Source organism: Sturnus vulgaris, chromosome 2 (genome assembly GCF_052056855.1).
Source record: "Sturnus vulgaris isolate bStuVul1 chromosome 2, bStuVul1.hap1, whole genome shotgun sequence".
Lineage (NCBI taxonomy): Eukaryota > Metazoa > Chordata > Aves > Passeriformes > Sturnidae > Sturnus > Sturnus vulgaris.
In genome coordinates this window covers 114,767,613-114,790,845 of record NC_142244.1, presented here as the reverse complement: position 1 = coordinate 114,790,845, position 23,233 = coordinate 114,767,613, and the positions used below count along the sequence as shown (strand labels likewise).

General features: G+C 42.9%; 1 protein-coding gene across 1 annotated transcript in view; it reads left to right on the top strand.

The window, feature by feature from the left end:
* Nucleotides 1-9,667: 9,667 nt before the first annotated feature.
* Nucleotides 9,668-23,233, top strand: part of UMODL1 (uromodulin like 1) — a 45,240-nt gene continuing 31,674 nt past the window's right edge. Inside the window, 6 exon segments of the mRNA XM_088159359.1 lie at nucleotides 9,668-9,902; nucleotides 16,864-16,970; nucleotides 18,163-18,547; nucleotides 19,742-19,882; nucleotides 20,653-20,769; nucleotides 22,052-22,306. Coding sequence (XP_088015485.1) covers nucleotides 9,725-9,902; nucleotides 16,864-16,970; nucleotides 18,163-18,547; nucleotides 19,742-19,882; nucleotides 20,653-20,769; nucleotides 22,052-22,306 — 1,183 coding nt within the window. The 5' untranslated portion in view covers nucleotides 9,668-9,724.

The following is a 23,233-nucleotide window of genomic DNA, read 5'->3' as shown; positions in this document are numbered from 1 at the left end:
GAAAATGCAGTCATGGTGCAGAAATCAGACGGAAATCAGGTCTCTCATCTGAACTGCTTGTCACCTTCACTGGCAGCATGGTTTTGTCTTTGCTTTCCTGTCCTGGATTTGTTCATTTCCACAGTGAGATCTTCAGGACTGGGGAATGGACTCCATCCATTCCCACAGCCTGCTGTGGCCATAGCCTGGACTTTCTCAGACTGACAGGCTGGAATCAGGCTGAAACTGGGTGAGCCTGGTGAGGTCTCTGAGTGTTTGCTGACAGCTGATTTTGAGTGGTTTTTGAGTGTCCAGAAGGTGGAGAGAGGTGGTGCTGCCTCTCTTCTCTGCCCTCATGAGACCCCACCTGGAATGCTACACCCAGCTCTGGGGTCCACCACATTGATAGCAGTGCTGCATATTAGTGGCTGGCTTCTTTTTTTTTTTTTTTTTGCTTTCACTCAGAGTCAGGATTGAAACTCAAGAGATGGATTTTTTTTGTTCAGACTTAGTTGTTTATTAAGTTTTATCTATAGTATAGAGAGTTCTGCAACACTTTTACCTAACAAGCTAAAAGCGAGAAAGTGGAGGTGTATCTAGTTAGCTACAAGGTCTTTTAAAGGCTAACTATTTAATTAAACTCTAACATTTACATAATTTATACTTTTGACCTAATAACCAAACACCCGTGACCTGCACTGCGGCACCTTCTATCCAACCAAAAACTATTACCTGAAATCAAGAAGAAAGACAGAAGGAAGAAGGAGACAACATTTAAGGACCTCTATCTTGTCCCATACCTATTACTATATTCTAAAACTTCAAATTCAAAACTCTTCACCATGTGAAATCACACACTTCTATTCCAACTGCAGACCAGTGATTCCAACTCCATCACTCAAATTTGGAAGCCTTCCCCAAGGCCTCAAGTCAAAAGCAGTGTTCTTTTGGGGGTAGTGTCAGAAAGCACAGGAAGTTTAAAACTCCCAGGCTTCAAGATTCCCACACCAGGTAAGAAGGATGTGAACCTTTCAGGATGTACCCAGAGGAGACACAAAGGTGATAAAAAGGCTGGAACACCTCTGCTATGAAGGCAGTCTGAGAGAGCTGGGGTTGCTCATCCTGGAGAAAAGAAGACTTTGGGAAGAACTTAGAGCACTTTTCAGTGGCAAAAGGGGCCTTATGAAAAGGAAGGAGATATATTGTTTTATATGGCCAAATAGTGAGGGGAAAAGGGGAAATGCTCTTAAACTGAAGGAGGGCAGGTTTAAATCAGATATATAGAAGAAATTCTTTACTGTGAAGGTGGTGAGGCCCTGGCAGAGGTTGCCCAGAGAAGTTGTGGATGCCCTGTCCCTGGGAGTGTTCAAGGCCAGGTTGGATGAGACTTGGAGCAATCTGGGATGGTGGAAAGTGTCCCTGCCCCAGGCAGGGGTTTGGAACAGGATGAGCTTTAAGGTTCCTTCAGTCCAAGCCATTCTGTGATTCCGTGATTCTAGGTTAAATGATTTAATAGTTCTCAAGCTATAGATCCTATTCATCTACAGGAAGATGTGTTGGCTTCTGAAGCACAGAGCAGTTTTTGTTATATTCCCAATGATATATTCCTCAAATATAAATTCCCAATGAGCCCTTAGTCCTGTTTCCCTTGTGCATATCAATCTGTCTTGAAATGTCATGACCATTTTCTACATCTGAAATAATGATTGCTTTATAGACAAAATAATACAAAGCAAGAAAGAAATGTTCCAGCAATGACCTTTCTGTGTCAAACCCCTTGCCTAGAGAAGATCAGGATCTTCTAAGTGGCTAATTAAATCAGAAGTGAATCTGTCTGAAGCAATAAATGCTGAAAAAGTATGATGAGAAAGCCTGCTGTCAGCCACAATATTTCAATTACTGATAGTACAGTCTAGGAGAGTCAAATCCCATCTCCAAAAATCTGCTTCTTGATCCTGTAACATTATCCACAAATGGATTTCGATGTGGCTTTTAGCCCTTCCTTGTTTAAATGGCAAACTTTAGATCAGTTTAGACATTAGAAATGTAACTGCAGAAAGTGTAAACAACAGAGCTGGGAGAACTGATGAGCTCCAGATGACTGTGCCAGGAGGACTGGGATGAGCTCGTTCCAGGCTGCAGTCCAGCTCACTTCCAGCACCATACAACCAGGGCTTTTATTCTGAACATCTCTTTTTCCTTCTCAGTTCCTCTCTCCACTTCCTCACCACCAAAGGGAGAGTGGGCAAATCTTCTGCTGGTGTCCTAAGATAGAATCACAGAATCATTTAGGCTGGAAAAGACCTCCAAGATCATCCAGTCCAACTTTGACTGATGCCCACCTTGTCCCCAGCCCAGAGCACTGACCTTCCCTGGACACCTCCAGGGATGGGGACTTCAAACCTCCCTGGGCAGCCCCTGCCAATGCTGACAACTCTTTCAATGCAGAAATTCCTCCTGATGTCCAACCTGAACCTCCCCTGGAGCAGCTTGAGGCTGTTTCTTCTTGTTCTGTTGCTTGTTCCCTGGGAAACAGACAGCACTTAAAAGGAATAAGAGAGAAAAAAGCAACAATTTATCTGTGAAATGACGGTAACTAAAAATGTGCAGTCATCCATGTGTGTACAGATGTTCAGTTATCCAAAATATTGATGAATCTGCACTTTCCCTGCAGGAGACTGTGTTGGCTTGTGCTGAGCAAGTGCAACTCATCACAGTAGCACAGAGAGCATGTGCTGCTGCAGGGGGTGCAGGACATAATCTTCAACTTGCTGCAATTAATACAGGACAAGAATGTGGCTGGAAGGTGTGAAAAGAGCTGCTCAGGACACAGGATACATCCTTAATTGCCTGAGTGATCTTTTCCAGTGTCTTCATTGCTAAAAAAAGTAAATTGCTGTGAGCCTAACTGATGGTAACTGAAGAAATAATGCTGATGTAAATCAGAACCTCAAAGAATTTGCAGATTGTGAGGTAAATACACATTATTTTTGTATCCATTTCTTGTTTGGATTAACCATCCACTGACTTTTCTCAATTTTTTATTTGAATAGGGGGTTCTGCACATTCTATATTTAGGAACCATTATAGCACTACTGCAGTGGAGTTCCAACTCAGATGCAATCCAATTCATGTGTCAGTCTGGCATTACCTATATTTGAAATTGGACAAGACATATACTTCTTTATAAGAGTGACCAAGTAATTTCTAAGGGCTAAAGGGCTTTTGTCAGTGCTAGCAAAAAAATTTCAACCAAGATATTTTCCCTGAAAATTTAGATAGTTAAAAAAAAATACAGATCGTGAAGAGAAATATTTATATTTGAACATTGAATTTCATGAACTTAAGGCCTCTTTCTTCTTATTATTTATTTATTAGTGGGTTTTTTAAGTGAGATGGAATCTTCTGCCCAGCCTGCAGCCAGGGGCTTTTTGTTGCCTTCCTGACAGGAGATGTAAGTGGTACATCTGTGGATAGAGCCTGGCAAGGCATCTTGGTGCTAAGGTGCACATTCTCCTTAGAGCAGAAATGTTTCCACATAAATACTTATTTTCTTTAAAAAAAAATTTATTGAAGCATTCTACAATACTGACATTATTTTTTTTCCAGGGCAAGCTTTAATTTTCCTTTGTTTTTCTTCCTTTTAATTTTCTTTTCCCCTTGATGAGCTTGATATTTGATCTTCCAAGCCAGAAGAACAGCTCACAAGTGCCTCAATGCTACACAAGGCCCCAGCTCTGCTACCTGAACATACCCAAATGAGAGTGGTTCCAGATCCCTTTCATCCACGTGAAATTGTCTGCAACACTGTGATATGTATTTAAGTGCTCCTCTGAACATATTGCCTCAGCTCTGAGAGCTGCACCTGTGATTTTCCATCCTTTAGTGTCAGCTCATAAAATATCATCTTGTGTTTGCTCCTTGTCTTTGCCTGAGCCAAGTGGCATTGCACTGAAGTTATTGTCATGTGTTGTAAAGCTGCAGGCACATCTATCTTGGGAATGTGCCTTGATTATTTAGACAATGAAAAAAAAAAAGATTTTTCGTTTCTCAGACCTGATTCACGCCCTGCTTAACAAGGTTCTTGATTGCCTGGCATTGCTCTGTCTTAGGGGATGCCGGAATTGCAGTGAAATGAGGAGCACAGGGACAGCAACTGGACAAACAGCCTAAACTCAGGAATAAACATTCACATAGATATTTGCTATTACCCTTACTTTTCTTTCAAGATACAGAATTAAAGACCTTCAAAGCAGCACCACCTGATGTGTGGACTGGAATTGAATTCAAGATCTTTGTACCTGGTACTTGAGGTGTGTAAGTTTGGCTCCCAGATGTTGAGTGTTTAAGGTGTGAGAGGGAATAAGTGCTCGGAAGGATAAATAGGGCCTAAACCAGCAGTTGTAAAATGGCTTTTCTTCAAAGTCAGGCCAGGAGAGCCAAGCAGAACAGGCAGAAGAGGCAGATTCCCCAGAGAGAACACGAAAGAGAGAGAGAACCAGCAAAATTCCCAGCAGAGCATCTTTGTTTCTGTTGCCAGCAGTTATCACCTCCCTGCAAAAGGTAAAAAAACCCAGAGCACTTTTTCCCCTAATCCAAAAGCCTACTGTAAGGACAGCCAAGCTCTGCCACCTTGGAGACAAAGGGATAAGAAAGCTTTATCCAGGATGGGCCCTACAATGACCAGGATCACTCTTATTTCTGTTCTCATCCTCTGGGCAGCCACGCAGGGAAGGGGAGGTGAAATTACAGGTGAGTGATGCAAACCTGGCCAGAGAACATCTCAGTTTGAATGCTGGATAGATATTTCATTGGAATAAACCAGCCAAGGTGGCCACTCTCCAGAGAACTGGAAATGTCTCAGTGACCATTTAAAAATCCTCTGTAGATAATTGAACAGAGAAAATCCAGCCAAGCAAAAACAAAACCTTTGTCCCCAACCTTTCATCTCCAGGCCATATCCTTGTCATTTCCTTTGTGCCAGAAATGAACAAGGAGAATTTCCGCTTTGTCTTCAGTACTGTGCAAATTTTTATGAAAATTGTCTTTAAAATAAGCTTTAGCAGGAAATGATGTAGTAATGTGCCTGGCAAATTCCTAGGGGTGCATAAGATGAAGCTGTAAGACATAAGACATGCTTAAATTTCATCTGTGTTATGGGCTGTAATTTTGAAAAACCCTAACCCAACTCTTAACTGCTAAATGAACCCCTAATTTACTCTTTGTTTCTGGTTTGATTCATTTAGATGAGAAATACTGTGATTTTTGAGTGCTCTTCATTGCTTTTCTTTACTTAAGTGGTTTTGTGAGTCTCAGTTAAATATAAACCATATTTCCTAGAACCTTGCAAACTTTTCTGTTATTCTGTCAAAGCCACAAACTGAAAAGAGGTTTGCAGAGATTAGGGGAAATAGAACTTCCATCCTAGTGCCATTTAAAGTAAATGGTGTTGACTTTAAAATTTGGAATTTGTAGAAAAATCGAGTCTATAATCCATTTTTTTCATGTTTTGGAGCATTTGCATTTCAAAACTGAGCTTGAATCTGCCCTTCATGAATCTGTTCCAACAGTTTATTTTTAAGGTTATGTCAAGACAGGAAAGAGGCTTATCTTGCAGTCTTACTGCTCTCCAGTGAGAAAAGATTTTGCAGATCCCAGCTCACAGTGGCTCCTGTGGCACCTGAGAGGTGAAGTTTTCAGAATTGCAGCTCTGTCTGTGATACAAATGCTATGAAGCATTTATTATTGCTCTTTTTTTGGTCATGCTCTCAGTTCTGATCTGGGTTTAACCTTGAGTTTCAAGGAGTTTGTTCCTGTGCAGCCTTTGCTCTCAGGCTTTCCTCTCTGTGTTTGTTTCTATTAATAAAACATTTGCTTTAATTGTTTATGCTCTTCCTTAACATTAAAATAAAAAAAAAGGAATTATATTTTCCCTGATGGTGCTGAAAGCTGGTGGTTTCTGAGACAAAATTCTCAAATCCAGAAATTATAGGTGTGACATATCCATTCTAATGGCAGGTGACTGCCTTCTGCTGTGCCATTCACTTCAGCTTTGAGTCGCTGAAAACAGCAGCCAGTTCATTTTAATTCCATTTTATTGTGCCATAACCCCATAGATGGGAGTAATGAGAACAGAAAGCCAATTTGCTAAAGAGCCCAGATTGATCCAAGCCACATTGCTCAGCAGCAAACTGCTGTCAGCAAAATAATTGAACTCCGTGAGTGTCAAAGCTTGTTTTGAATGGTGTGGAAGTGATGGATGGGGCAAAGGTTGGTGGTGCTGCACCTTTCCCTGACACTTTCAGTCCAACTTCTTGCACTGAGGGCATCTTTTTGTACCACCACAGCCTTAACTTAGAGCTTCTCTTTAGGCTTTGGCAGCCTCATTCTATACCTAGTGTATATGTGTATATATATATATATATATGTACGTAGTATCAATGTTTAAGTATGAAATATGACTTCATATCTGCTCTGACAGCTGTAGCTTCCAATTATAAACTGTGTCTAATTCTACACCATCTTATTCTCAGTTTCATACCTGTATTTATGTTGCACATTGCTGTAGAGACTAAGCCAGCTCAGCTGACACTGGAATTTTTAGCTTTCCAGTGCTACAGCCTCAGCTCTGCACGGACAGCACGAATCCTCAGTGCTCTCCTTACTCAGTTTTTCCCTTCCAGTCCCTGCTTTGCTCTTGCCAGGCTTTATGTGAGCTCTGGAGAAAAGGAGGGATCACAGGGATGAGGAACAAGGCTGAGCTCTTGCTTCTTACCTGCCCTACTCCACTCTAACCTGATTTTACACTCTAACAGTCTGATTCCTTAATACAGGAGTTTCTCTTCCTTGTTTTCACAGAACAGTGTTTGTCCTGCTCCTGCCTCCTTCCCTTCTCACAAGAGATTTTTGTGCACTTTCTCCAGGGAAAGGCTATAACAAAAATTATTTAGGTATTAATTCTGTTCCACTCTGGTTATTTAGCCATTCAGGTTACAAACTAATTTAAGAAAAATAGAACAATAAATAAAAAAGCAGAAGCAAGATTTCCCCCCCACCCCACACCTACATGCCTAGAAGCATTTGCAGAGAAAGGTATTCTTGGAGCAGTCTTAACACATGGCTAGGGAATGCTTTCCAAAATGCAATGACAGCTGCCTGCTTCTTGTCAGGCACTTGTGCCTCATGTGAGGTGTTAATGGATCAAACTCACTGAATAAAAAGCAGCCCTTGATCTCTGATTCCTGCTCCAGAACCCACTTTTGTTTTCCTTCCCCATTCTCTCAGAGCTATCCTAAAGTTAGCCAGAGGGAGAGGCCACCTTGCTCTCTCTGGCTCACTTCTCCTTCCATTTCCTCCCGCACAGCCATGTCCTGGTCACATCCCGGCCTTTGGGATCCTCTCCTGGCTCAGGCAGGTCTGGGCTTGAGCCAGGCTTTGAGCCAGGCTGGGTGTCCCTCTCGGCCACCTCCTTGCCCTCCCTGCTTAGGGACAGAGAGCAGCCCTGGTGCCTGCCAGGGACGTGGAGACCTCGCAGCCACTGGGGCAGACAGAGGTGCCCTGCTGGAGGCTGCCCAGGAGGAAGAAGCAGACACTGGGGTTTCAGTGATGCCCTCACTCTCAATATTTTCCTGCTGCCCTGCTCCAAGCAGCAGCACAGATTCCCTGGAGTCTGCTGGGAGCTCTCTGGCTCTCACACGCACTCCCTGGAGCACAACCCGGCATCAACTCTGCCTTTTGCTGCAGGAGGTAGGCACAGATGAGCGAGGCAGAGCAGGGCTGGGCTTCCAGAAGCCATTTCTAGACACCAAGTCTATTCCAGGTTTTCTTCTGGACTGTCTCTCCCCTACAAATGGATCCTTCTCTCCAAAGCTCTTTTCCTAATCTTGCTCAAATTGCACAAATGTCTTTTGTTTAGCTGGAAAGCTAAATGTGATAAAAGCACAGGATTCCTAAAAGCCTGACAATTCTTTTTTCTTTCTTCTTGAATTGTTTAAAGATGTTTCATGTTTTCAGGCAGGAGATCAGTTGTACAAATAAGATAAGCTGTAAATGTTTTAATTCTATGCCTGTTGTGTATATTTTGTTAGCTTCAGTCTGCCTGTTGGCTGACCTTCGTGCCCCCAGAGCTCTCAGAAAAAAAAACCCCAATCCTGTTATATTTGAATCTCCGCAGCTAATTCATATTTATCCTTATTAAAGTTTCTTCTGCTTTGGCTAGAGGATGATACAGGCATTTTAATTCCATCCGATCTGCTTCCCAAATGGGACACAGGGTGACTCAGCCCCTCTGGCTTCTGTAACATCTCATTAGGAGCCAGCCTGATGTCTGTCTGACATGACTGTAGGTTGCTTACTGCTAATTCTTAAACTCCATCTGCTTTGGTTGCTGTTGTTGGGGTTTCTTTGCGTTGTTTGGTGTTGTGGTTTTTTTCCCTATCCCTGCTGAAGGATTTCAGTTTTAAGTAAAGCACATAACAAACTCGCTCCTCATCAGACCTGGTTTCAGAACTCTGGAAGCTGAGTTATGTTGGAGCCCTGGTCACTGAGAATTTTACTTGCTGTGCTGACAGGCACTGACCCCCAGGAGAACTCTGCATTTGACCTGAGGCCGTGGAGAAGCTTCCAGAATGGAATGATAGAACTGGGATCATGGTGTGTAGTTTGAATAGAAGTGTGCAATATCACATGGTGGAAAACACAGAGTTTAAGGTTTTAGAATATAGTAATATATATAAAGCAAAATGGAGGTTTTAGGGAGGAGGCTTAGTCCTGCTTCTTCACCTTCTTCTTCATGGGTTTGGGTGATATTGTGTGATTGAGTAGGAAAGTCCACATTGTGGGCCATGGGTGGTTGGTCATTGGGATAAAAGTAAAAATAATTTAGGTGGCATTTCATAATTGGACAATTTACCCTTAAAAGGTCTTGTAGAGAGAGAGACAGAGCTCTATGCCCAGACCTGTGTGAAATGATGCAGTTAATGACTTTATCACTGACTTTGTTTATACTCAAAGTCAATGAACCACTGCAGGTTTGATCAACAAGGTCTGCTATAAATGCAGAGAGGCAGCACAGGATCTCCAGGAATACCTTGTGTGTCAGATACCTGGAAATGCTTCCCAGTGATGTGTGAGTACCCAGCTTTAGCCTGGGGTGATGTCTGAAGGATGTCTTATTCCAGACATCTACTGTGACTCATCTGCCCATGAGTTCCTTGCTCTTTGTTCCCTTTGTAGTCAGTGGAGAGCGATGAAGGCTTTGGCAGCAGGAGGCTGGAGTGGGCTTTTAAACTACTTGGATGACTCTGCCCTGGAAGTGCCTATTGTGCTTTACTGTTAATTTATATTAACATATGTAAATTTCCTTAATATTAACTTGAGTTACAATTGCCCCTTTTCCACCTCAAACAAGAAGGCACCAAGAATTCTTTGAATTTTCTGCCAATCTTCCTCCTTTCATGACCAAAGTGATGCCTATGACAAGCAGTCACTGCCAATTCTTTCTTGTGTCTGTTTTTTGAAGCGATGTTCTACCCAACATCAGCCTTTCTGAAATCATTCATCTGTGTTGGTTCTGTCACTGCTTTCTTCTAACACAGTTTTTCACTGGATACTGCAGGGAGCTTCTGCTCTGGGGTGACAAGTTAATGCTGATCCCTTTCTTTCCTGTTTCTATTTCCTAGAAAAAGGCCTCTCTTTGCTGGGGTACCATCTGTGCAACTACACCCTGACCAGAAGTGTGTTTAAAATGGTTGCCTACCAAAGGTCCTATGAGAAGAACACGTCCTGTGGAGGGTGGATCCCGTGGATGGTGTGTCCCCAGACACACTACAGAACAGAGTTTCACACTGTTGAGGTCCCTGAAACCATCACCCTCACAGATTGCTGTGAAGGATATGAACAAGTTGGACTCTACTGCTCTCTAGGTAAGTTTAGTCAGATTAAGAGAGGAAATAAATGCTTCTTATGGAAGAAGATTCACTTCAGCTGAGATGTGTAAAGGTTTCATTCAGTTCTGGGCCATAGGATCCTGTTCACTGAAATAAATGGGCTTAAAAAATGTACAGTAAACTTTTTCCAACGTGCCAAGAAGTAGACACAGCAGATTAAAGTTCCTGCTTCTTGCTCTTTGCCACCTCTAGTCACAAATTCACCAAACTTCCAGGGGAGCCTGAGGAAGGCACCTGCTTGTTATCCCTCAAGGGCTCATTACCTGGCCAGCTTCAGGCCAATATCCCTGGCCAAGAGCAATAATTCACTGTCTGGTGCAGTGTCTGCTCTGAGCCTGCCTGCATTTACACCAGGAGCTTTCTCCTCAAAAGTAATTCAGGATGCACTTGGGATAACATCTCCTCTGATGTGGAGCAGAGTCTGTTCCCAGAATGCAAACCCAGTTTTGGTTATTATTTAAAACAACCTGTGACCTCAGGGCAACTTGATACCAGGTGCTTTCCAAGCAAAATTACACTAGGACCCATTTCCTTGGTTACCTATGACTATGTGGGAGCTCTGAGGAACTTTTTGGTGGATCTGATCTAACACCTGAGTGTTAATAAGATTCTACACAGGAAGAATTAATCACCTTTGTCTCAAAATGGAAGCTTTTCCCCCTTCCCGCATCAGGGTTACCAGTTGTCTATCAGAAATTCCCGGTTTTATCAGAACTTGAGACATAGATGGAGGGGATTCCTTGGGGATAAGGAACTTTCTTTTTCCAGTGGATAAATTTATATGCTTTTAAGCTGAACAGGCATCTTGAATTATCTAAACCAGCATTGAACTGTTCTGTCATCCAGAAAAGTTCTGCAGGACATAGTTTTGTCTCCTATTTTCAGTATGACATTGCATTTTCTCTATTTCCACTTTTCAGTATGGATCTGGGCATGTACATAATCACACACAGGAACAGCAGATTGAAAAGAAAGTTCCTGTTGCAGCCCTGGCCTTTGTTTTGGGTCATAAGACTTGTGTGACTCAGATCTGTGGGAATGTCCCCAAACCTGCTCCTGCACCAGATCATATAACGTGGCATGAGGGGGATGAGCCATATGTCCTGTCATGGGATCTGTCAAGAGCAATGTGCTCATCCCACATTTAAGTTGCTTCAGAGCATTGGAAAAAGAATTTCCAAACTTTTTTTTTTTCCTCCCAGGTGTTTTCCCCACAGTCACAGGTAGAATATTATGTCTAGCAGGGTTTTAACAGAAGGATGGGAACACAAAAATGGTCGATGTGTTTTACTTGTTCGTAAAATGATTTGCTAGAGAAGAGAAATTAAAGCATAATTCCTAATTTACTGTTTCCTGCTGGTGTTTGGCTCCATGGCTGTTGTGGAGCCCCAGCAAAGCAGAATTTGAGCTGCAGGTTACTGTGTGCCCAAGCAGATTTGTCAGACAGGTGAAGGATCTGCTGCTGATCATCTCTGTTTTCCAAGCATCAGTTCCACGCTGGGGAAAATCTCCAGCACATCTAATTACGGTTGAAAAGAAACTTCAGTGAAGTCTTTTGGATATACAGACATGTACATACCTGTGTGCCTGTAAGTGTCAAATGGCAATCAGAGAAAATGGCTTTTTAATTCTGTAGTACAAGGAAAGAGCTGTGCCAGCTAAATGTGGAAAAGTCACCGTGGTTGTCACTGTTGCACAAGAAATTCAAGTGTTTCTGAACCTCTGAAAATCGAGACCATCTTCTTGTGTGGAAAAAAAACATCCTGGTAACACTTAAAATATTTTTTCCCAGTATAATTCTGTCTCTTAAAAGCATCTCTAGGGATATTTTAGGCTTGAGAGCTGTTGCTGATTCTGTTTCATCTAACATGAACAAATCTGTAAATCTCTTGTAAAGCTTAGCTGCAGAATTTCCACCCTGCCCTTGCCATGTTGTTGATGGGCATTCTGGGCAAGTTTGTCCATGAAATACTGTGGTCACCCTGACACTTTTTCCTGTCAAAGTTAATTTGGGAATACTTAAAACCATTTAAGGATTTGTACGGCTTCTAGGTGATTTCCATGTTTACATTATTCTGGTATCTTTGCTTTTCAGGGCATTAGTCATAAATTCTGTGAATGGTAATGCACTGTCTAGACACAGTCTTAAATAAATGATGAGAAGAGAAACTGGAACTGCAGAAATTACTGCACAGCACGCTGTTGAACTACTGTTATTTTTTTCTTGACGTTATCCATGCTAGCGTGCTCTCCATCCTGCCAGGAGTGGAAAGGTCTCCATGACCTTTCACAGCAACCTGTTCCTTGCCACTCCTCACCTTCTCTTCCTCGAAGGAAAATATTACCCCTGCCTGGGATATGGCAGGCCCTGCTTTTATTATGTCTTTACTGTTGGGAAAAAAGTGTTTAGATCACTGGTCAAGGTGCTCTGGTAGTTCTCACTAGGTGTGTGTCTGTCCATTGGGATAGTGTTACAGGTGCACACAAAACCGACTTAAACATTTTAAAATAACAGCTGGAAAGTTAAATATCTAAAAGTTAGGAAGGGCTAGAATTAATTCTTAAGGCAGAATTAAATAAAACAACCTTTGTTTTTTCTCTTTTTGCCCATGCATGCAGATCAGTGAACTCTTAATTACCTGATCCAGCATTTCCCAGTGCCCAGGGTTGATGGAGCCCTCTGAGGAGCTCCCAGAGTGTGCCACCCTGACCTCCACATCCAGTGCTCTGCTCAGCCTCTCACTGAGTAGAGAATTATTTATCACCTCTTAAGGTGAATCCTGGGGGATTCACAGGCAGCAATTTGTCTTCACAAAGGCTGTGGGAAGTGAGGGAGCTTCTGTGTCTTTCACACGTGGGCAACTGAGCTGCAGAGAAACTGAGACCAAACCATTCTGTGTTAGTTTCAGACCTCCTTTCAGAAACCTTGGATGCAGTTTTAATTTTTTCATAAATTTATTCTGATTTTTATGGTGCTTAATGCTGCTTTTAACAACTTGTTTGGTTGGGGCACAGGGCTGCAGGTCAGGCTCTTGGACCTGTGAAACCCACGGCTCTGAAAGGTTGTTTCACCAGCCAAAACTCCCAGCATCTTGTCTTTTAGGCAGAGATAGGATCCAGTTCTCCAGGCTTGTTTCCAGCTGCCTGAATAGATGGTGTGGTTATTTCTTCTGGTGACTGGCTTGTTGCCCACTTTCCAGCATAAGATGAAACCAGAGAGCTCCTTATCTGCCACCTAAGCCTGCCTGATGCCCAGCTAGGGAGGGAAAGAGTGCATCAGCATGTGATGAAGGCTGGCTTTTAAGCACTCATGTACAAAAATACCTTGAAATAAGAAGGCCCAAGACAACTTTAATAGTGGAGTTTCTTGAGAGCACTTGATCTGCAATGTTAAAGTCGTGCTTTAATCAGCGTGCCTCATGTGCACAACTTCCAAAGGTTTTCAGAAAAACAACTACAAAGTAAAAAAAAAAAAATTGCTCATTGTAGATGTCCAGGCAGCTCTCAGCAGGGCTGGGACCTTTCAGAGCTGGCATGCAGATGTTCCCATGCTGAGTGCAACAGAGCAGCAGGAGCTGGGGCACAGCTGTGCCTGTGCTCATCTGTCACAGGAAAGCCAGGGCACAGTGGTGTCACATATGGGCAGCACTGCAGCATCAGCCTGGGCTGGGAAGGTGCCAGAATGTCCTGTGGGACCTCACCCAGAAGCAGGTGGCTCTGGCTGCCCTGCAGTTTGTGTCCCTTGTGAGCCCCCAGAAGCTGCAGAAATGGGATTATCGGCATCCCTGCCTGTTCCCTGCAGTGTCTGCTGATGGGAATCCTGTCTGGAATTGATTTGTCCTTTCTTGAGCCCACTGAAGCTGTCTGTCTCCATACCCCCTGTGCTGACAAATTGCAGAAGTTCCCTCCTGTCTGGGTAAAGAATCAAGTTCTTTCACCCATTTTATTATTATGGGCTCAGGTGAAAACCAGCTCCACCTTCACCTTGCCCCCTGCCTTTGGGATTTTGTAAACTTTGATCACCTCCCCCTCAGCCTTCTCCCCTCCAAGGCAAAAGCAACACCCAGGATGTGTATTAAATATTTGTCAGATGCTGGAAATCAGCACAAATCAGCACAAATCCCAATTAAACCCCTGGAGAAGCAATCAGGATGCAAAATGTCCACCTGAGCAAGTAAAGCCTGCCAATGCTCAAAGACCCCAAACCCGGGGTTGTATGATGAAAACTGCCAGCCTGCTTTTGGAACAGACTTTCCCAGGAGCTTTCTCTGTAATTTCATAGATTTGTCTCCACCTTCTGATACCTGAGACAAATGCAGGGCGTTGATCCCTGGCTCTGCCACACCCTCTGAAATAAAGAATCCCTTCCAGATGGAAGGAGGGAGAGGAAGGGGGTTTTGGCTGAACTAATGCTGTTCCTCAGCATCAATCTCCTGGCAGATGCCCCATCCTGCAGTCACAGCAGATCCAGCAGCTGTCCAGAGGCAGGCTGGCAAGTGACCTTTGGTTGCTAAGCTGCAGTTCTGCTTCCATACATTTATGTAAATAACGGAGGAGAAAAGCCTGTACTTCATCCAAATGACAGAGGAGTTGGCTGACTTGCTCCTCACTGCTTGCTTGGGAGGTGACTGTCCCCAGCATGATTGAAGAGGAGGGCATAAATTGAATTTCCAAAGTGCATCTGGTACAATTAGGCAGAAATGTGAAGTGAATCCATCTCTGTTTCCGTTGATCTGAAAACGATGACCTTTTGATTTCAGATAAATGGCTACTGTGGCATCCAGCCAGGATTCAATAGTGTTTTCTGAGATTGCATGTGACTCATTAAACCATTTACACTGCAGTTAAACACACCAAAAAAAAAAAAAAAAAAAAAAAAAAAAAGAGACCCAGGTGGGAAAAAACTACTTTGAACCTCAAACCTGCTTGAACTGCACCTGAATCTCAGAGCTGAAGGAATTTCCACGTCTGGATCCAGCTGGCCACGATCCACCTGGTTTGAACAGTAAGGAGCACTGGAGAATAGGGAATTTTCTAATACAGGGAGATCCCTTGGTGCTTCTGATTGTGCAAAATCCAGTGTGAGAGGCTGCTTAGCTCCCTGCTAAGCAGGAGGCTGAGTGAGAAGGAGCAATCACTTGAGGCTGGGAATATGTGTGAGACTCAGCTGAGGGCAACCGAGCCTGTATCAGACCTTAACGTGGCTTTGAACATCAAGAGGGATATTTCTAGGAAAAGGACCTGCTGGGGGGAACCACCTGTAGTGCCAGCCCCAGAGAGAAGAGGACCTGGAATGTGCATGTGGCAGCAAGTTACACAGATTTAGTTTAAATCTTGGTTAATCAAGATAATTTCCCTGGCTAAGAACGTTACTTTGCGGAGGCCAAAAGTGCTAGATTCAATATCCCCTCCTGCTTCTCAGAAACCTCACATTTACTCTCATCCAGAGCCTTGGGATAACAGAAATTGTGAACCCACAGAAAAACTGACTGTTCATAATAAATTTATAATTTGCTGTGGACCTTTCACTTGCTATGGGCTTTATTACGTCAAATGTGGTTTTCCTGTACCACAACTGTTTCTATTGCAACAATCAGGTTTATTTTTCTCCTGGCTGAATTGAATTGCCCAGAAAAGAATCAAAAACCTGGAGGTGCAAAACAAATGGAAAAGACATTTCTTTCAGGTTGCTTAGAAAGACCAGAGCTGAGCATTACTTGGAACTGTGTGTGAGAGTGTGGGTAAAGAAGTGAGTTTGTAGGGCTTGGAAATATTTTCTCTTTTCCTCCATAGAAAAGATTTTGTGCTGGCACTGACCCAGAACCACTGCCCTTGGCTTGGGAAGCAGCAACCTCCTGCCTCATCTGCCCTCTCTGCAGGGCTCTCTGGTGTGGGCTACCAAACTCCTGGAGTGGCCAGCTGGAACAGAATTACTGCAACTAAGGTTACATTTGTGCCACAAAATGTTAAATGAAAGTTCTCAATTTCTGTCTTACACAGTACCTGCTTTCTTTGATCATTATGTGTTATTTGGATTAGTCACAGCTGACATCAGTCACATTTTCTGTTTCCCAGTGCTTCAGTGTCTCCACATTTAGAGACTTAACTGTGAGCCCATCCATCCATAATTATTAATGGAAAGTTAGAAACTCAAAATTTCTGTAACAGAAATGTCATGGACAAGAGAAAGATCTGAGAATATTTACACTCTTGAAATGAAATAATGAGATTTTAGGCTGCTGTTTTCTTCCCATTAAAAACTCAGAACAGACACGCTTCTAAAATGAGGAGGAGGTGTTTGGTATAAATTAAATATCACCATTTTATAGAAACGACTGTCTGTATTTTTGTTCTCAGAAATGTTTTTGTTACTTAGCACTCAATAGATCCAGTGTATTTGCCTCAAGACCTGGTATTTGTCCAGTGAAGGATATGGAAACATTTGATTTTCCTTGCACGTTCGATACTGAATGTCCAGGGCTGAAAAAATGCTGCAGCTCATCCAAAGGAGCAGGCTGTGTGGATCCCATGCCAGAGGGTATGTTACTGATAAATTCAACACTGCTTCTAATAGAAACATCCTTAATTTTCCCTCCTGAGGGTGGGAGTGGGCAGGAAAACTGTTACCATAGCTCTTCCTAAAACAAATATGGGAATCTGCCTTGGATGGGTTCCAGGATATTCGGCTTCAGTGCTTGTACCCATGAGCAGTGAGTGCTGTGTGGGTGCTGTGGGTCCAGCAAACCTTCCCTGGCTCCTTCTCCTTGGCTGGCTCCTCTGCCTGTGGCATATGGCAAACGAGGCTCTGGCTGGTGGCTGCTCGTGGGCCCCTCACTTTTGCCAAGTTAAATCTTGCTTTGTTTCCTCCCTGAAGCTCTGTCTCCTTCTGCAGCACCAGACCTCAGATGACTTGGCTGTTTTATTTCCTACGCTGCAGGGAGGATGTTCTGGTACAACGTGACAGTGCTTGTGAAAATGGATTTTAATGAATTAGTCCGGGTGGATTCCCACCTTCTGAATCATTCCCGCCTTTTGCACTCCATGGTATGTACAAAATCGAACTCTTCCCTCATTGTGCCCATGATTCTGTTACTCAGGGGCCACTCTTTGCTCCCCCTGTGTTCTGCCAGACTGATTTTTTTTTTAATCTATTTCTGGTTATTTCTGTATTTCTGATTACTGAATGTCAGCTGTGTCCTTAAGTAATTCGGGTAACATTGATTTATCAGCTTCTTTATCAAATTTTTCAGGTCTCTTTCAAGGGTAATTTAGAGACCTACTGAAATAAAAAGGGGTTTTCCTGCTTAAGTAGTTCTTCCTCCAGCTCTGTTTCAGTTCAGTTTTGGGTCTGTGACAGACTGGAACCAGAATTCAAGACCTTCAAAGGTTTTCTGATATGGAATTTTAAGTTAAGCCTTTCCAAGCCAAACCTATCTGCCATAATCTGCTGGCACTGATGGCCAGGAGACTAGAAATGATAACAGCAGCATGGGTGTGTAATTCTTCCTCCTATCAGATTTCCCCTTCTCATATCCTAAAAAAGCAAGAAACCCTGGTCCTGTTGCTGTGTAGTAGGGAGCAGGGGCAGGGATCCACCAAGGCTTTTATATCGTGGTGTAAAACAAGCTGTGTGAAAGACAAACACTCCAGAAACGGGGAGTTGAGGTGAAGCTGTTCAATGAGCTGCTACTCAGTGTCCTGCTGTCTGTTCCCCTGACTTAATGCTCAGCCCACCAGCAGATCCCTTCTCTCATTCCTCAGCTGGGATGGCTTGGTGTCTCTGGGGTCTCTCTGTGGCTCTTAATCCCACCCCTCATCCTGAGTCTATTGCTTTTCCTCTTTTCCTTTCTATTCCATTTGCCAGCAGTCCATTTAGCTGCCCAGAGTAAGAAGTGTTGGACAGCTTTATTGCAGCTGAATTGTCATGGGCTGTGTAATGCATTGTAATCCACTGAGACTTTGCAAAGCTGGGCTTTTCCCTCTTCCTGGGTTATTCCTTCTGCCAAAGCATTTTGAGATCAGCTCCACACCCCCCTTAGCTTGGCATCAATCTCTTGTGAAATGTGAAAATAAGAACTCACCTTGCATAAATACAGGCCTAAACGTTGCACTTCATCATGCTTTCTGAATTTCTGAATTTCTGAATTCTGCACTCAGATTATGATAATAACCATTGCATAATTCACGTGCTGGGGAATGACAGAGGTGCTCCAGTGTTTGCTGCCCTGTTTTCCAGATCACTGGTGCATTGCAGCCCCTGAATGTCTCTGTGCATCACATCCAGAGTACCCGTGGGGACATCTACACAGGGACAGTGGCCTCCCAGGTTCTCCTTGGAATGCACCACCCAGCTGCCCTGGCAGAGGTTTCCTCCTCCCTGGAGGCCATGGTGAAGCACGTGTATGAAGTGATTGACACACAAGTGCAAGGTTGTAATCCTCATTTTAGGGGGCCTCTCTTCATTTGGGATCTCATTTATATAACCATTAATTTGCTTTCAAACATAGCACAGAGGATCTTGCAAACTTTGCAAACACAAGGCTCTGACCTTTCTGTTAGAGGATGGAGAGTTAATGATTATTTTGGAGTGAATAGTTTGGAAGGGAATGCTTCTGAACCCTAAAATTTGTTTTCTCCCAATAACATATTTTTCAAATGAAAAAGCAAATATGTGCATATTTGTAGCACAATCATTAGTTGTATTAAACAGACTGTTAAAAAAACCTGTTTTATTGGGAAGCAATATATTCTGTTGCCATGTTACTTCCAGTAGGCTGTATGAAACAAGTCATATTTATAGTCTGTTAATTACTATAGCATATTACTATATACTTTCTTAATGTTACATAAACATTTTAATATATTAATTTAAAATATGTCAGTCTACTTATTGCTCTGCAGTTATGCAGAAATGAATCATAAGCACCATTTTCCTTATTCTGTGTTTACTCAGCCCAGCTTTCAGTGAAATCACTGGGTAGTCCTCCTTCCTCCTGTGCTGACATCTCAGGTTTGGATGGCATCCTACAAGTGTAAGCTGGAGCTGCCCCTAACTGTCCCCTAAATCCAAAGAATTGGGGTAAAAAGTGATAGGGTGATTATTGTGTTTTATTTATTTTTCGTTTTGTTAGAGTTGGGATTAAATGTACAAGACAACTTTTTTTTTTTTACTTAGATGTTTATTAATTCTTATTTATATTACAGTCTCACAAACTGTGAGTTCTACTGAACTCCAAGCTAACAAGTTAAAAATGGAGATGTAGCTTTCTTTCTACAAGGTTTTTTAAGGGCCAGTTGTCTAATTAAGAAATGACACCTAAATTATTTTTGCTTTTAACCTAATAACTAATTACTTGTGGCCCACAATGCAGACTTTTTCTATTCAATTAAACAAGATCACTCAAACCTCTGAAGAAGATGAAGAAAGACAAATCTTCGCCCTAAAACTTCCATTTTGCTTTATATATATTACTATATTCTAAAACCTTAAAATCTAAGCTTTTCACCATGTCATATTACATACTTTTATTGAAACTACACACCTATAATCCTGGTTCTATCATTTAATTTTGGAAGTCTTCTCTACAGCTTCAGGTCAAAAGTAGTGTTTTCTTGGTGGTCAGTGCCTGTCAGCACAGAAAGTTTAAAATTCTCAGTTTTTAGGATTCCAACAGATGATAACATCCAGAATGGCTTTAACAGCATTACTGCAGGTTTACACTGAATTTATCAGATCCAGAGCCTGGCCTACACACAGTGCAGATCAATCTTGATGCTGCTCCCAGTATCTGTGCAAGGTGTGTTGTTTTTCCTAGATGTCAATGAATGCTCCTATGCTGAATTCAATGCTTGCCCTGAGAAAAGCAGCTGTGTAAACCTGGAGGGTTATTACAGCTGCCACCCTCAGCATGAACATGCCACTGCCATCCCTCACTGGCTGAGCCCAAGGAAGGAAGGTAAGAAATGCAGGTCTCACCTTGGGAAGTGCTGAGGATGTTCCTGCAGGACTTTGTGCTCTTTTGCAGGAGTCACCTGCAGGAATTTCTGAAGCACGAGTGCCACTTCTCCTCCTGTTGGGAGAAAATGCCATATAAAACTGTTACCTATTTCTGATGGAAATGCAGAATATTTATTTCACAGTCTCTTGCTGTTTCCTCTTTTTCACCCTCGGTTGTCCTTACTCACCTGCCAAAACCTAAAACTTCAGACCCTACTGCTTCTCAGAGCAAGTCACTTGTTGTCAGTGCACCTCCCCATTCTCTTGAGAAACAATTAATGGCATTATTTCTACAATTTTATTTTTTCCTGTTTTGACTGCAGCCCGGACTCAGTGGTTACAGGATCCCACCCTGAGCTGCTGCACTGCTGCTGAACTCTCTGCTGCAAGCACAGTTTGGCACTGGCTGAAATAATTCCTTGTGTTACCAGTTCAGCAAAATATACTTACAGCCCACAGACATCAATGGGCCTGCTAATAGGCTTTAAGATAATGAGATGAAAAACTGCTTGCAGATTTGATGCTTTAGTTAGAAAACAATTTTACAATCCCTTAATCTCAAAAATTAGGATAACATATTACTTTATGCTTTTGTGATATGATAATACTTTTATTTTCCATTTACACTACTTTTGTTGCTGCTTTTCATGTGGAAAACATGAATGGTATTATTTTGGATCTGCTTTCTTAGAAATACTCTAATTATTTGATAATGTGATTTTCCCCTAGGTATTGTAGCATCCACTCCAAGTTCAATAAATGCTGTTAACACTGGCAGTAGCTCTCCTCCTATAAGGAAATCAAGTCTCTTGTCCATAACCAACCAATCTAGAGATGCTGGGTGCTGTAAGTAACCTTGGATTTTAATAAAAGTTTTCTTGATTTTTGATAGGAACAAACCTCAGTAAATTTGTGTTTATATGGGTGATCCAGCCCTTTCAGGCAAGAGTTATTACAATCCTTTTAACAACACCCTGTTCTTCTGTGGGAGGAAATAGATTTAAGTTTTTCTTTGAGAGTTCAGAGAGACAGGCAAGATATTCTTGATCTTCATCCACAACTTGATCAAAGCTGAAGCCAGAGGAATTAAACTGAGGCCCCTCTAGTGCAGAGGGGAGTGGCTTTGGAGGTGTTTGGCAGCCACCTGGCTCAGAGTGCTGGAAACAATTGAGTTCTATTAAAGCAATTCATGAAAACAACCTTTTTTTCCTTAGTCTAACCATTAGCATGGAAGACTGTGGCAGCAGCATGCCATGGTCTCTGGGCTAGCATGGAGTGTGATGCTCATCTCCCCTGGCCCCAGCTCTCTCCAGCAGGGGTATCTTGTCTGGGCTGTCTCTCTTGAGCCAGACAGACTGGCTCTGCTGCAGGACAACTCATCCTCCTCCTCCCAGGAGGGGAATCATCCCTGAAGGGCCCTGTCTTTTCCCATTGACATGACAGTGATTGCACTGGACTAGAGTGGAATAACAGGTGAGGTGCTGCATGCCACTCTCCCCCAGCTTCTGTTAGCTGGGCTCTGGGGGGATTTTCCAGGATAAATCCAGGCAACCTTTGCCTGAAGGGGTGCTTTTGGATGATTAAAGTGACAGGAGGCAAAGCAGGTGTCAACACATGCAGAGTACCCAGAATCACTCTTCTAAACCTATTCCTGTTGCTTGCACCTGTAGCTCACTGGCTGATTATTTATGTGGCTGGAGCTTTGGAGGAGATGAGGTTGTCCAGAGGAATTGTGGCTGCCTCATCCCTGGAAGTGTTCAGGGCCAGGCTGGACAGGGCTCTGAGCAGCCTGGTCTAGTGGAAGGTGTCCCTGCCCATGGTAGGGAGTGGAACTGGATGATCTTTAAGGTTCTTTCCAGCCCAAACTATTCTTTGATTCTATTATTCAACAGAAATGCATATAGTAAAAGGAAGTAAAAACAGTTAAACACTAAATCAGTCATCCAGTGGGATGGTTCATGGATGAGGGGATATGCTAATGTGAGAGGGGCAGATTCTGTCCTGATGTAAAGAGAACCTTACCCTATTGGCTGTCAAAGTGCTTGTCCATAGTGGATTTAGAACAGCACAAGGCTTTAAAAGTGAAATGTTGCTTTTTCTGTGCCAACTCTTCCTGGGACTGCAACAGATCCCTCTGCAATTACAAACCATCGAATCCTCAGCGTCACCAGCAGCAGCTTTGAAATGTCCTGGCTTGTCAGTTCCACTCTGAACCACACTTTCCAAGTCCGGGTGTACAAGGGCAATGAAACTGTGCAAGACCTGAAGACAGAGGAAATGCAAATGGATGTGTCTCACCTGGAAGCAGGAGTGATGTATTCAGTAGAGATCAGCTATGAAACTTGTGGAAAAACTATTATCTCCAGTCAAAATGTTAAAACAGGTAAAGAAACACTTTGATAGTATATCTCTATATCCTACCTTCTCCTCCTTCCATCCTCAGTCACTTGCAGTTCAGCAATGATCCTTTGGTCCCCGCTGAACATTTCCCACCTTCTTCAGCATTTTTTATCTCATCTACTCCAGCATTTATCCAACCCAGAATATCAGGCAGCAGAGCTTTGGCCTTAGCTGATAAAGCAGTGCTGGAGCTGATTAGACTATTACAGATATCAGGCTAAGCTGTAATTCTTCTTTAAAAATTTATTTCTTTGGTGCCTGGCACTGCTTTCTGCTGCCACTCATCTCCCAGCAGGCCTCGTTTTTTTCCTGGTTGATGGCTGTGGCCAGTGGGAAATGCAGGCAACTGGTTTGTCAAGGGCTCAGCTGAGCTAACAAGAGTGCCCAGAGGAAGGGCAGATTCTGCTGAAAAAAGGATTAAAGGGAATTACAAGGACTGAGTAATTAAGCTGCACACTACCTGCCCAGTTCTGTTCAATTAACTGGTGGTGGGAGCTTCCTGAGGCCCTAGTGTGTTGATCAAACATAAATTTGCTTTTTCTCTAGTCTTAAAATTATTTCCTAAGCCTCCATGCAAATAAAGGAATAAATCTCTCCCCCTTTTTCAAAGAGCAGGCAGTGAACTATTTATTACTGACCACAGTGGGAATGCTGCTGTTCATGTTTATCCCTAAGAGCCTTCCATTTGATGAGATGAGGGATGACTCCAGTTTGGGTCAGAAGGAAATTACTCCCTTTGTGGAGGGAAAGTAGGAGGTCTAGTGGTTATGAAAACAGAGGGCTGAACTTCAGAGTATGAAGTTGGAGCCCTTGAGAAAAAGAAAAGTTTTCCAAGGATCAGTCCAAGGAGTAACAGCCTCAGAGTGTTTATACAGGATAAAGCAGTTAGAGATTCTTTGGCTCTTGGTTT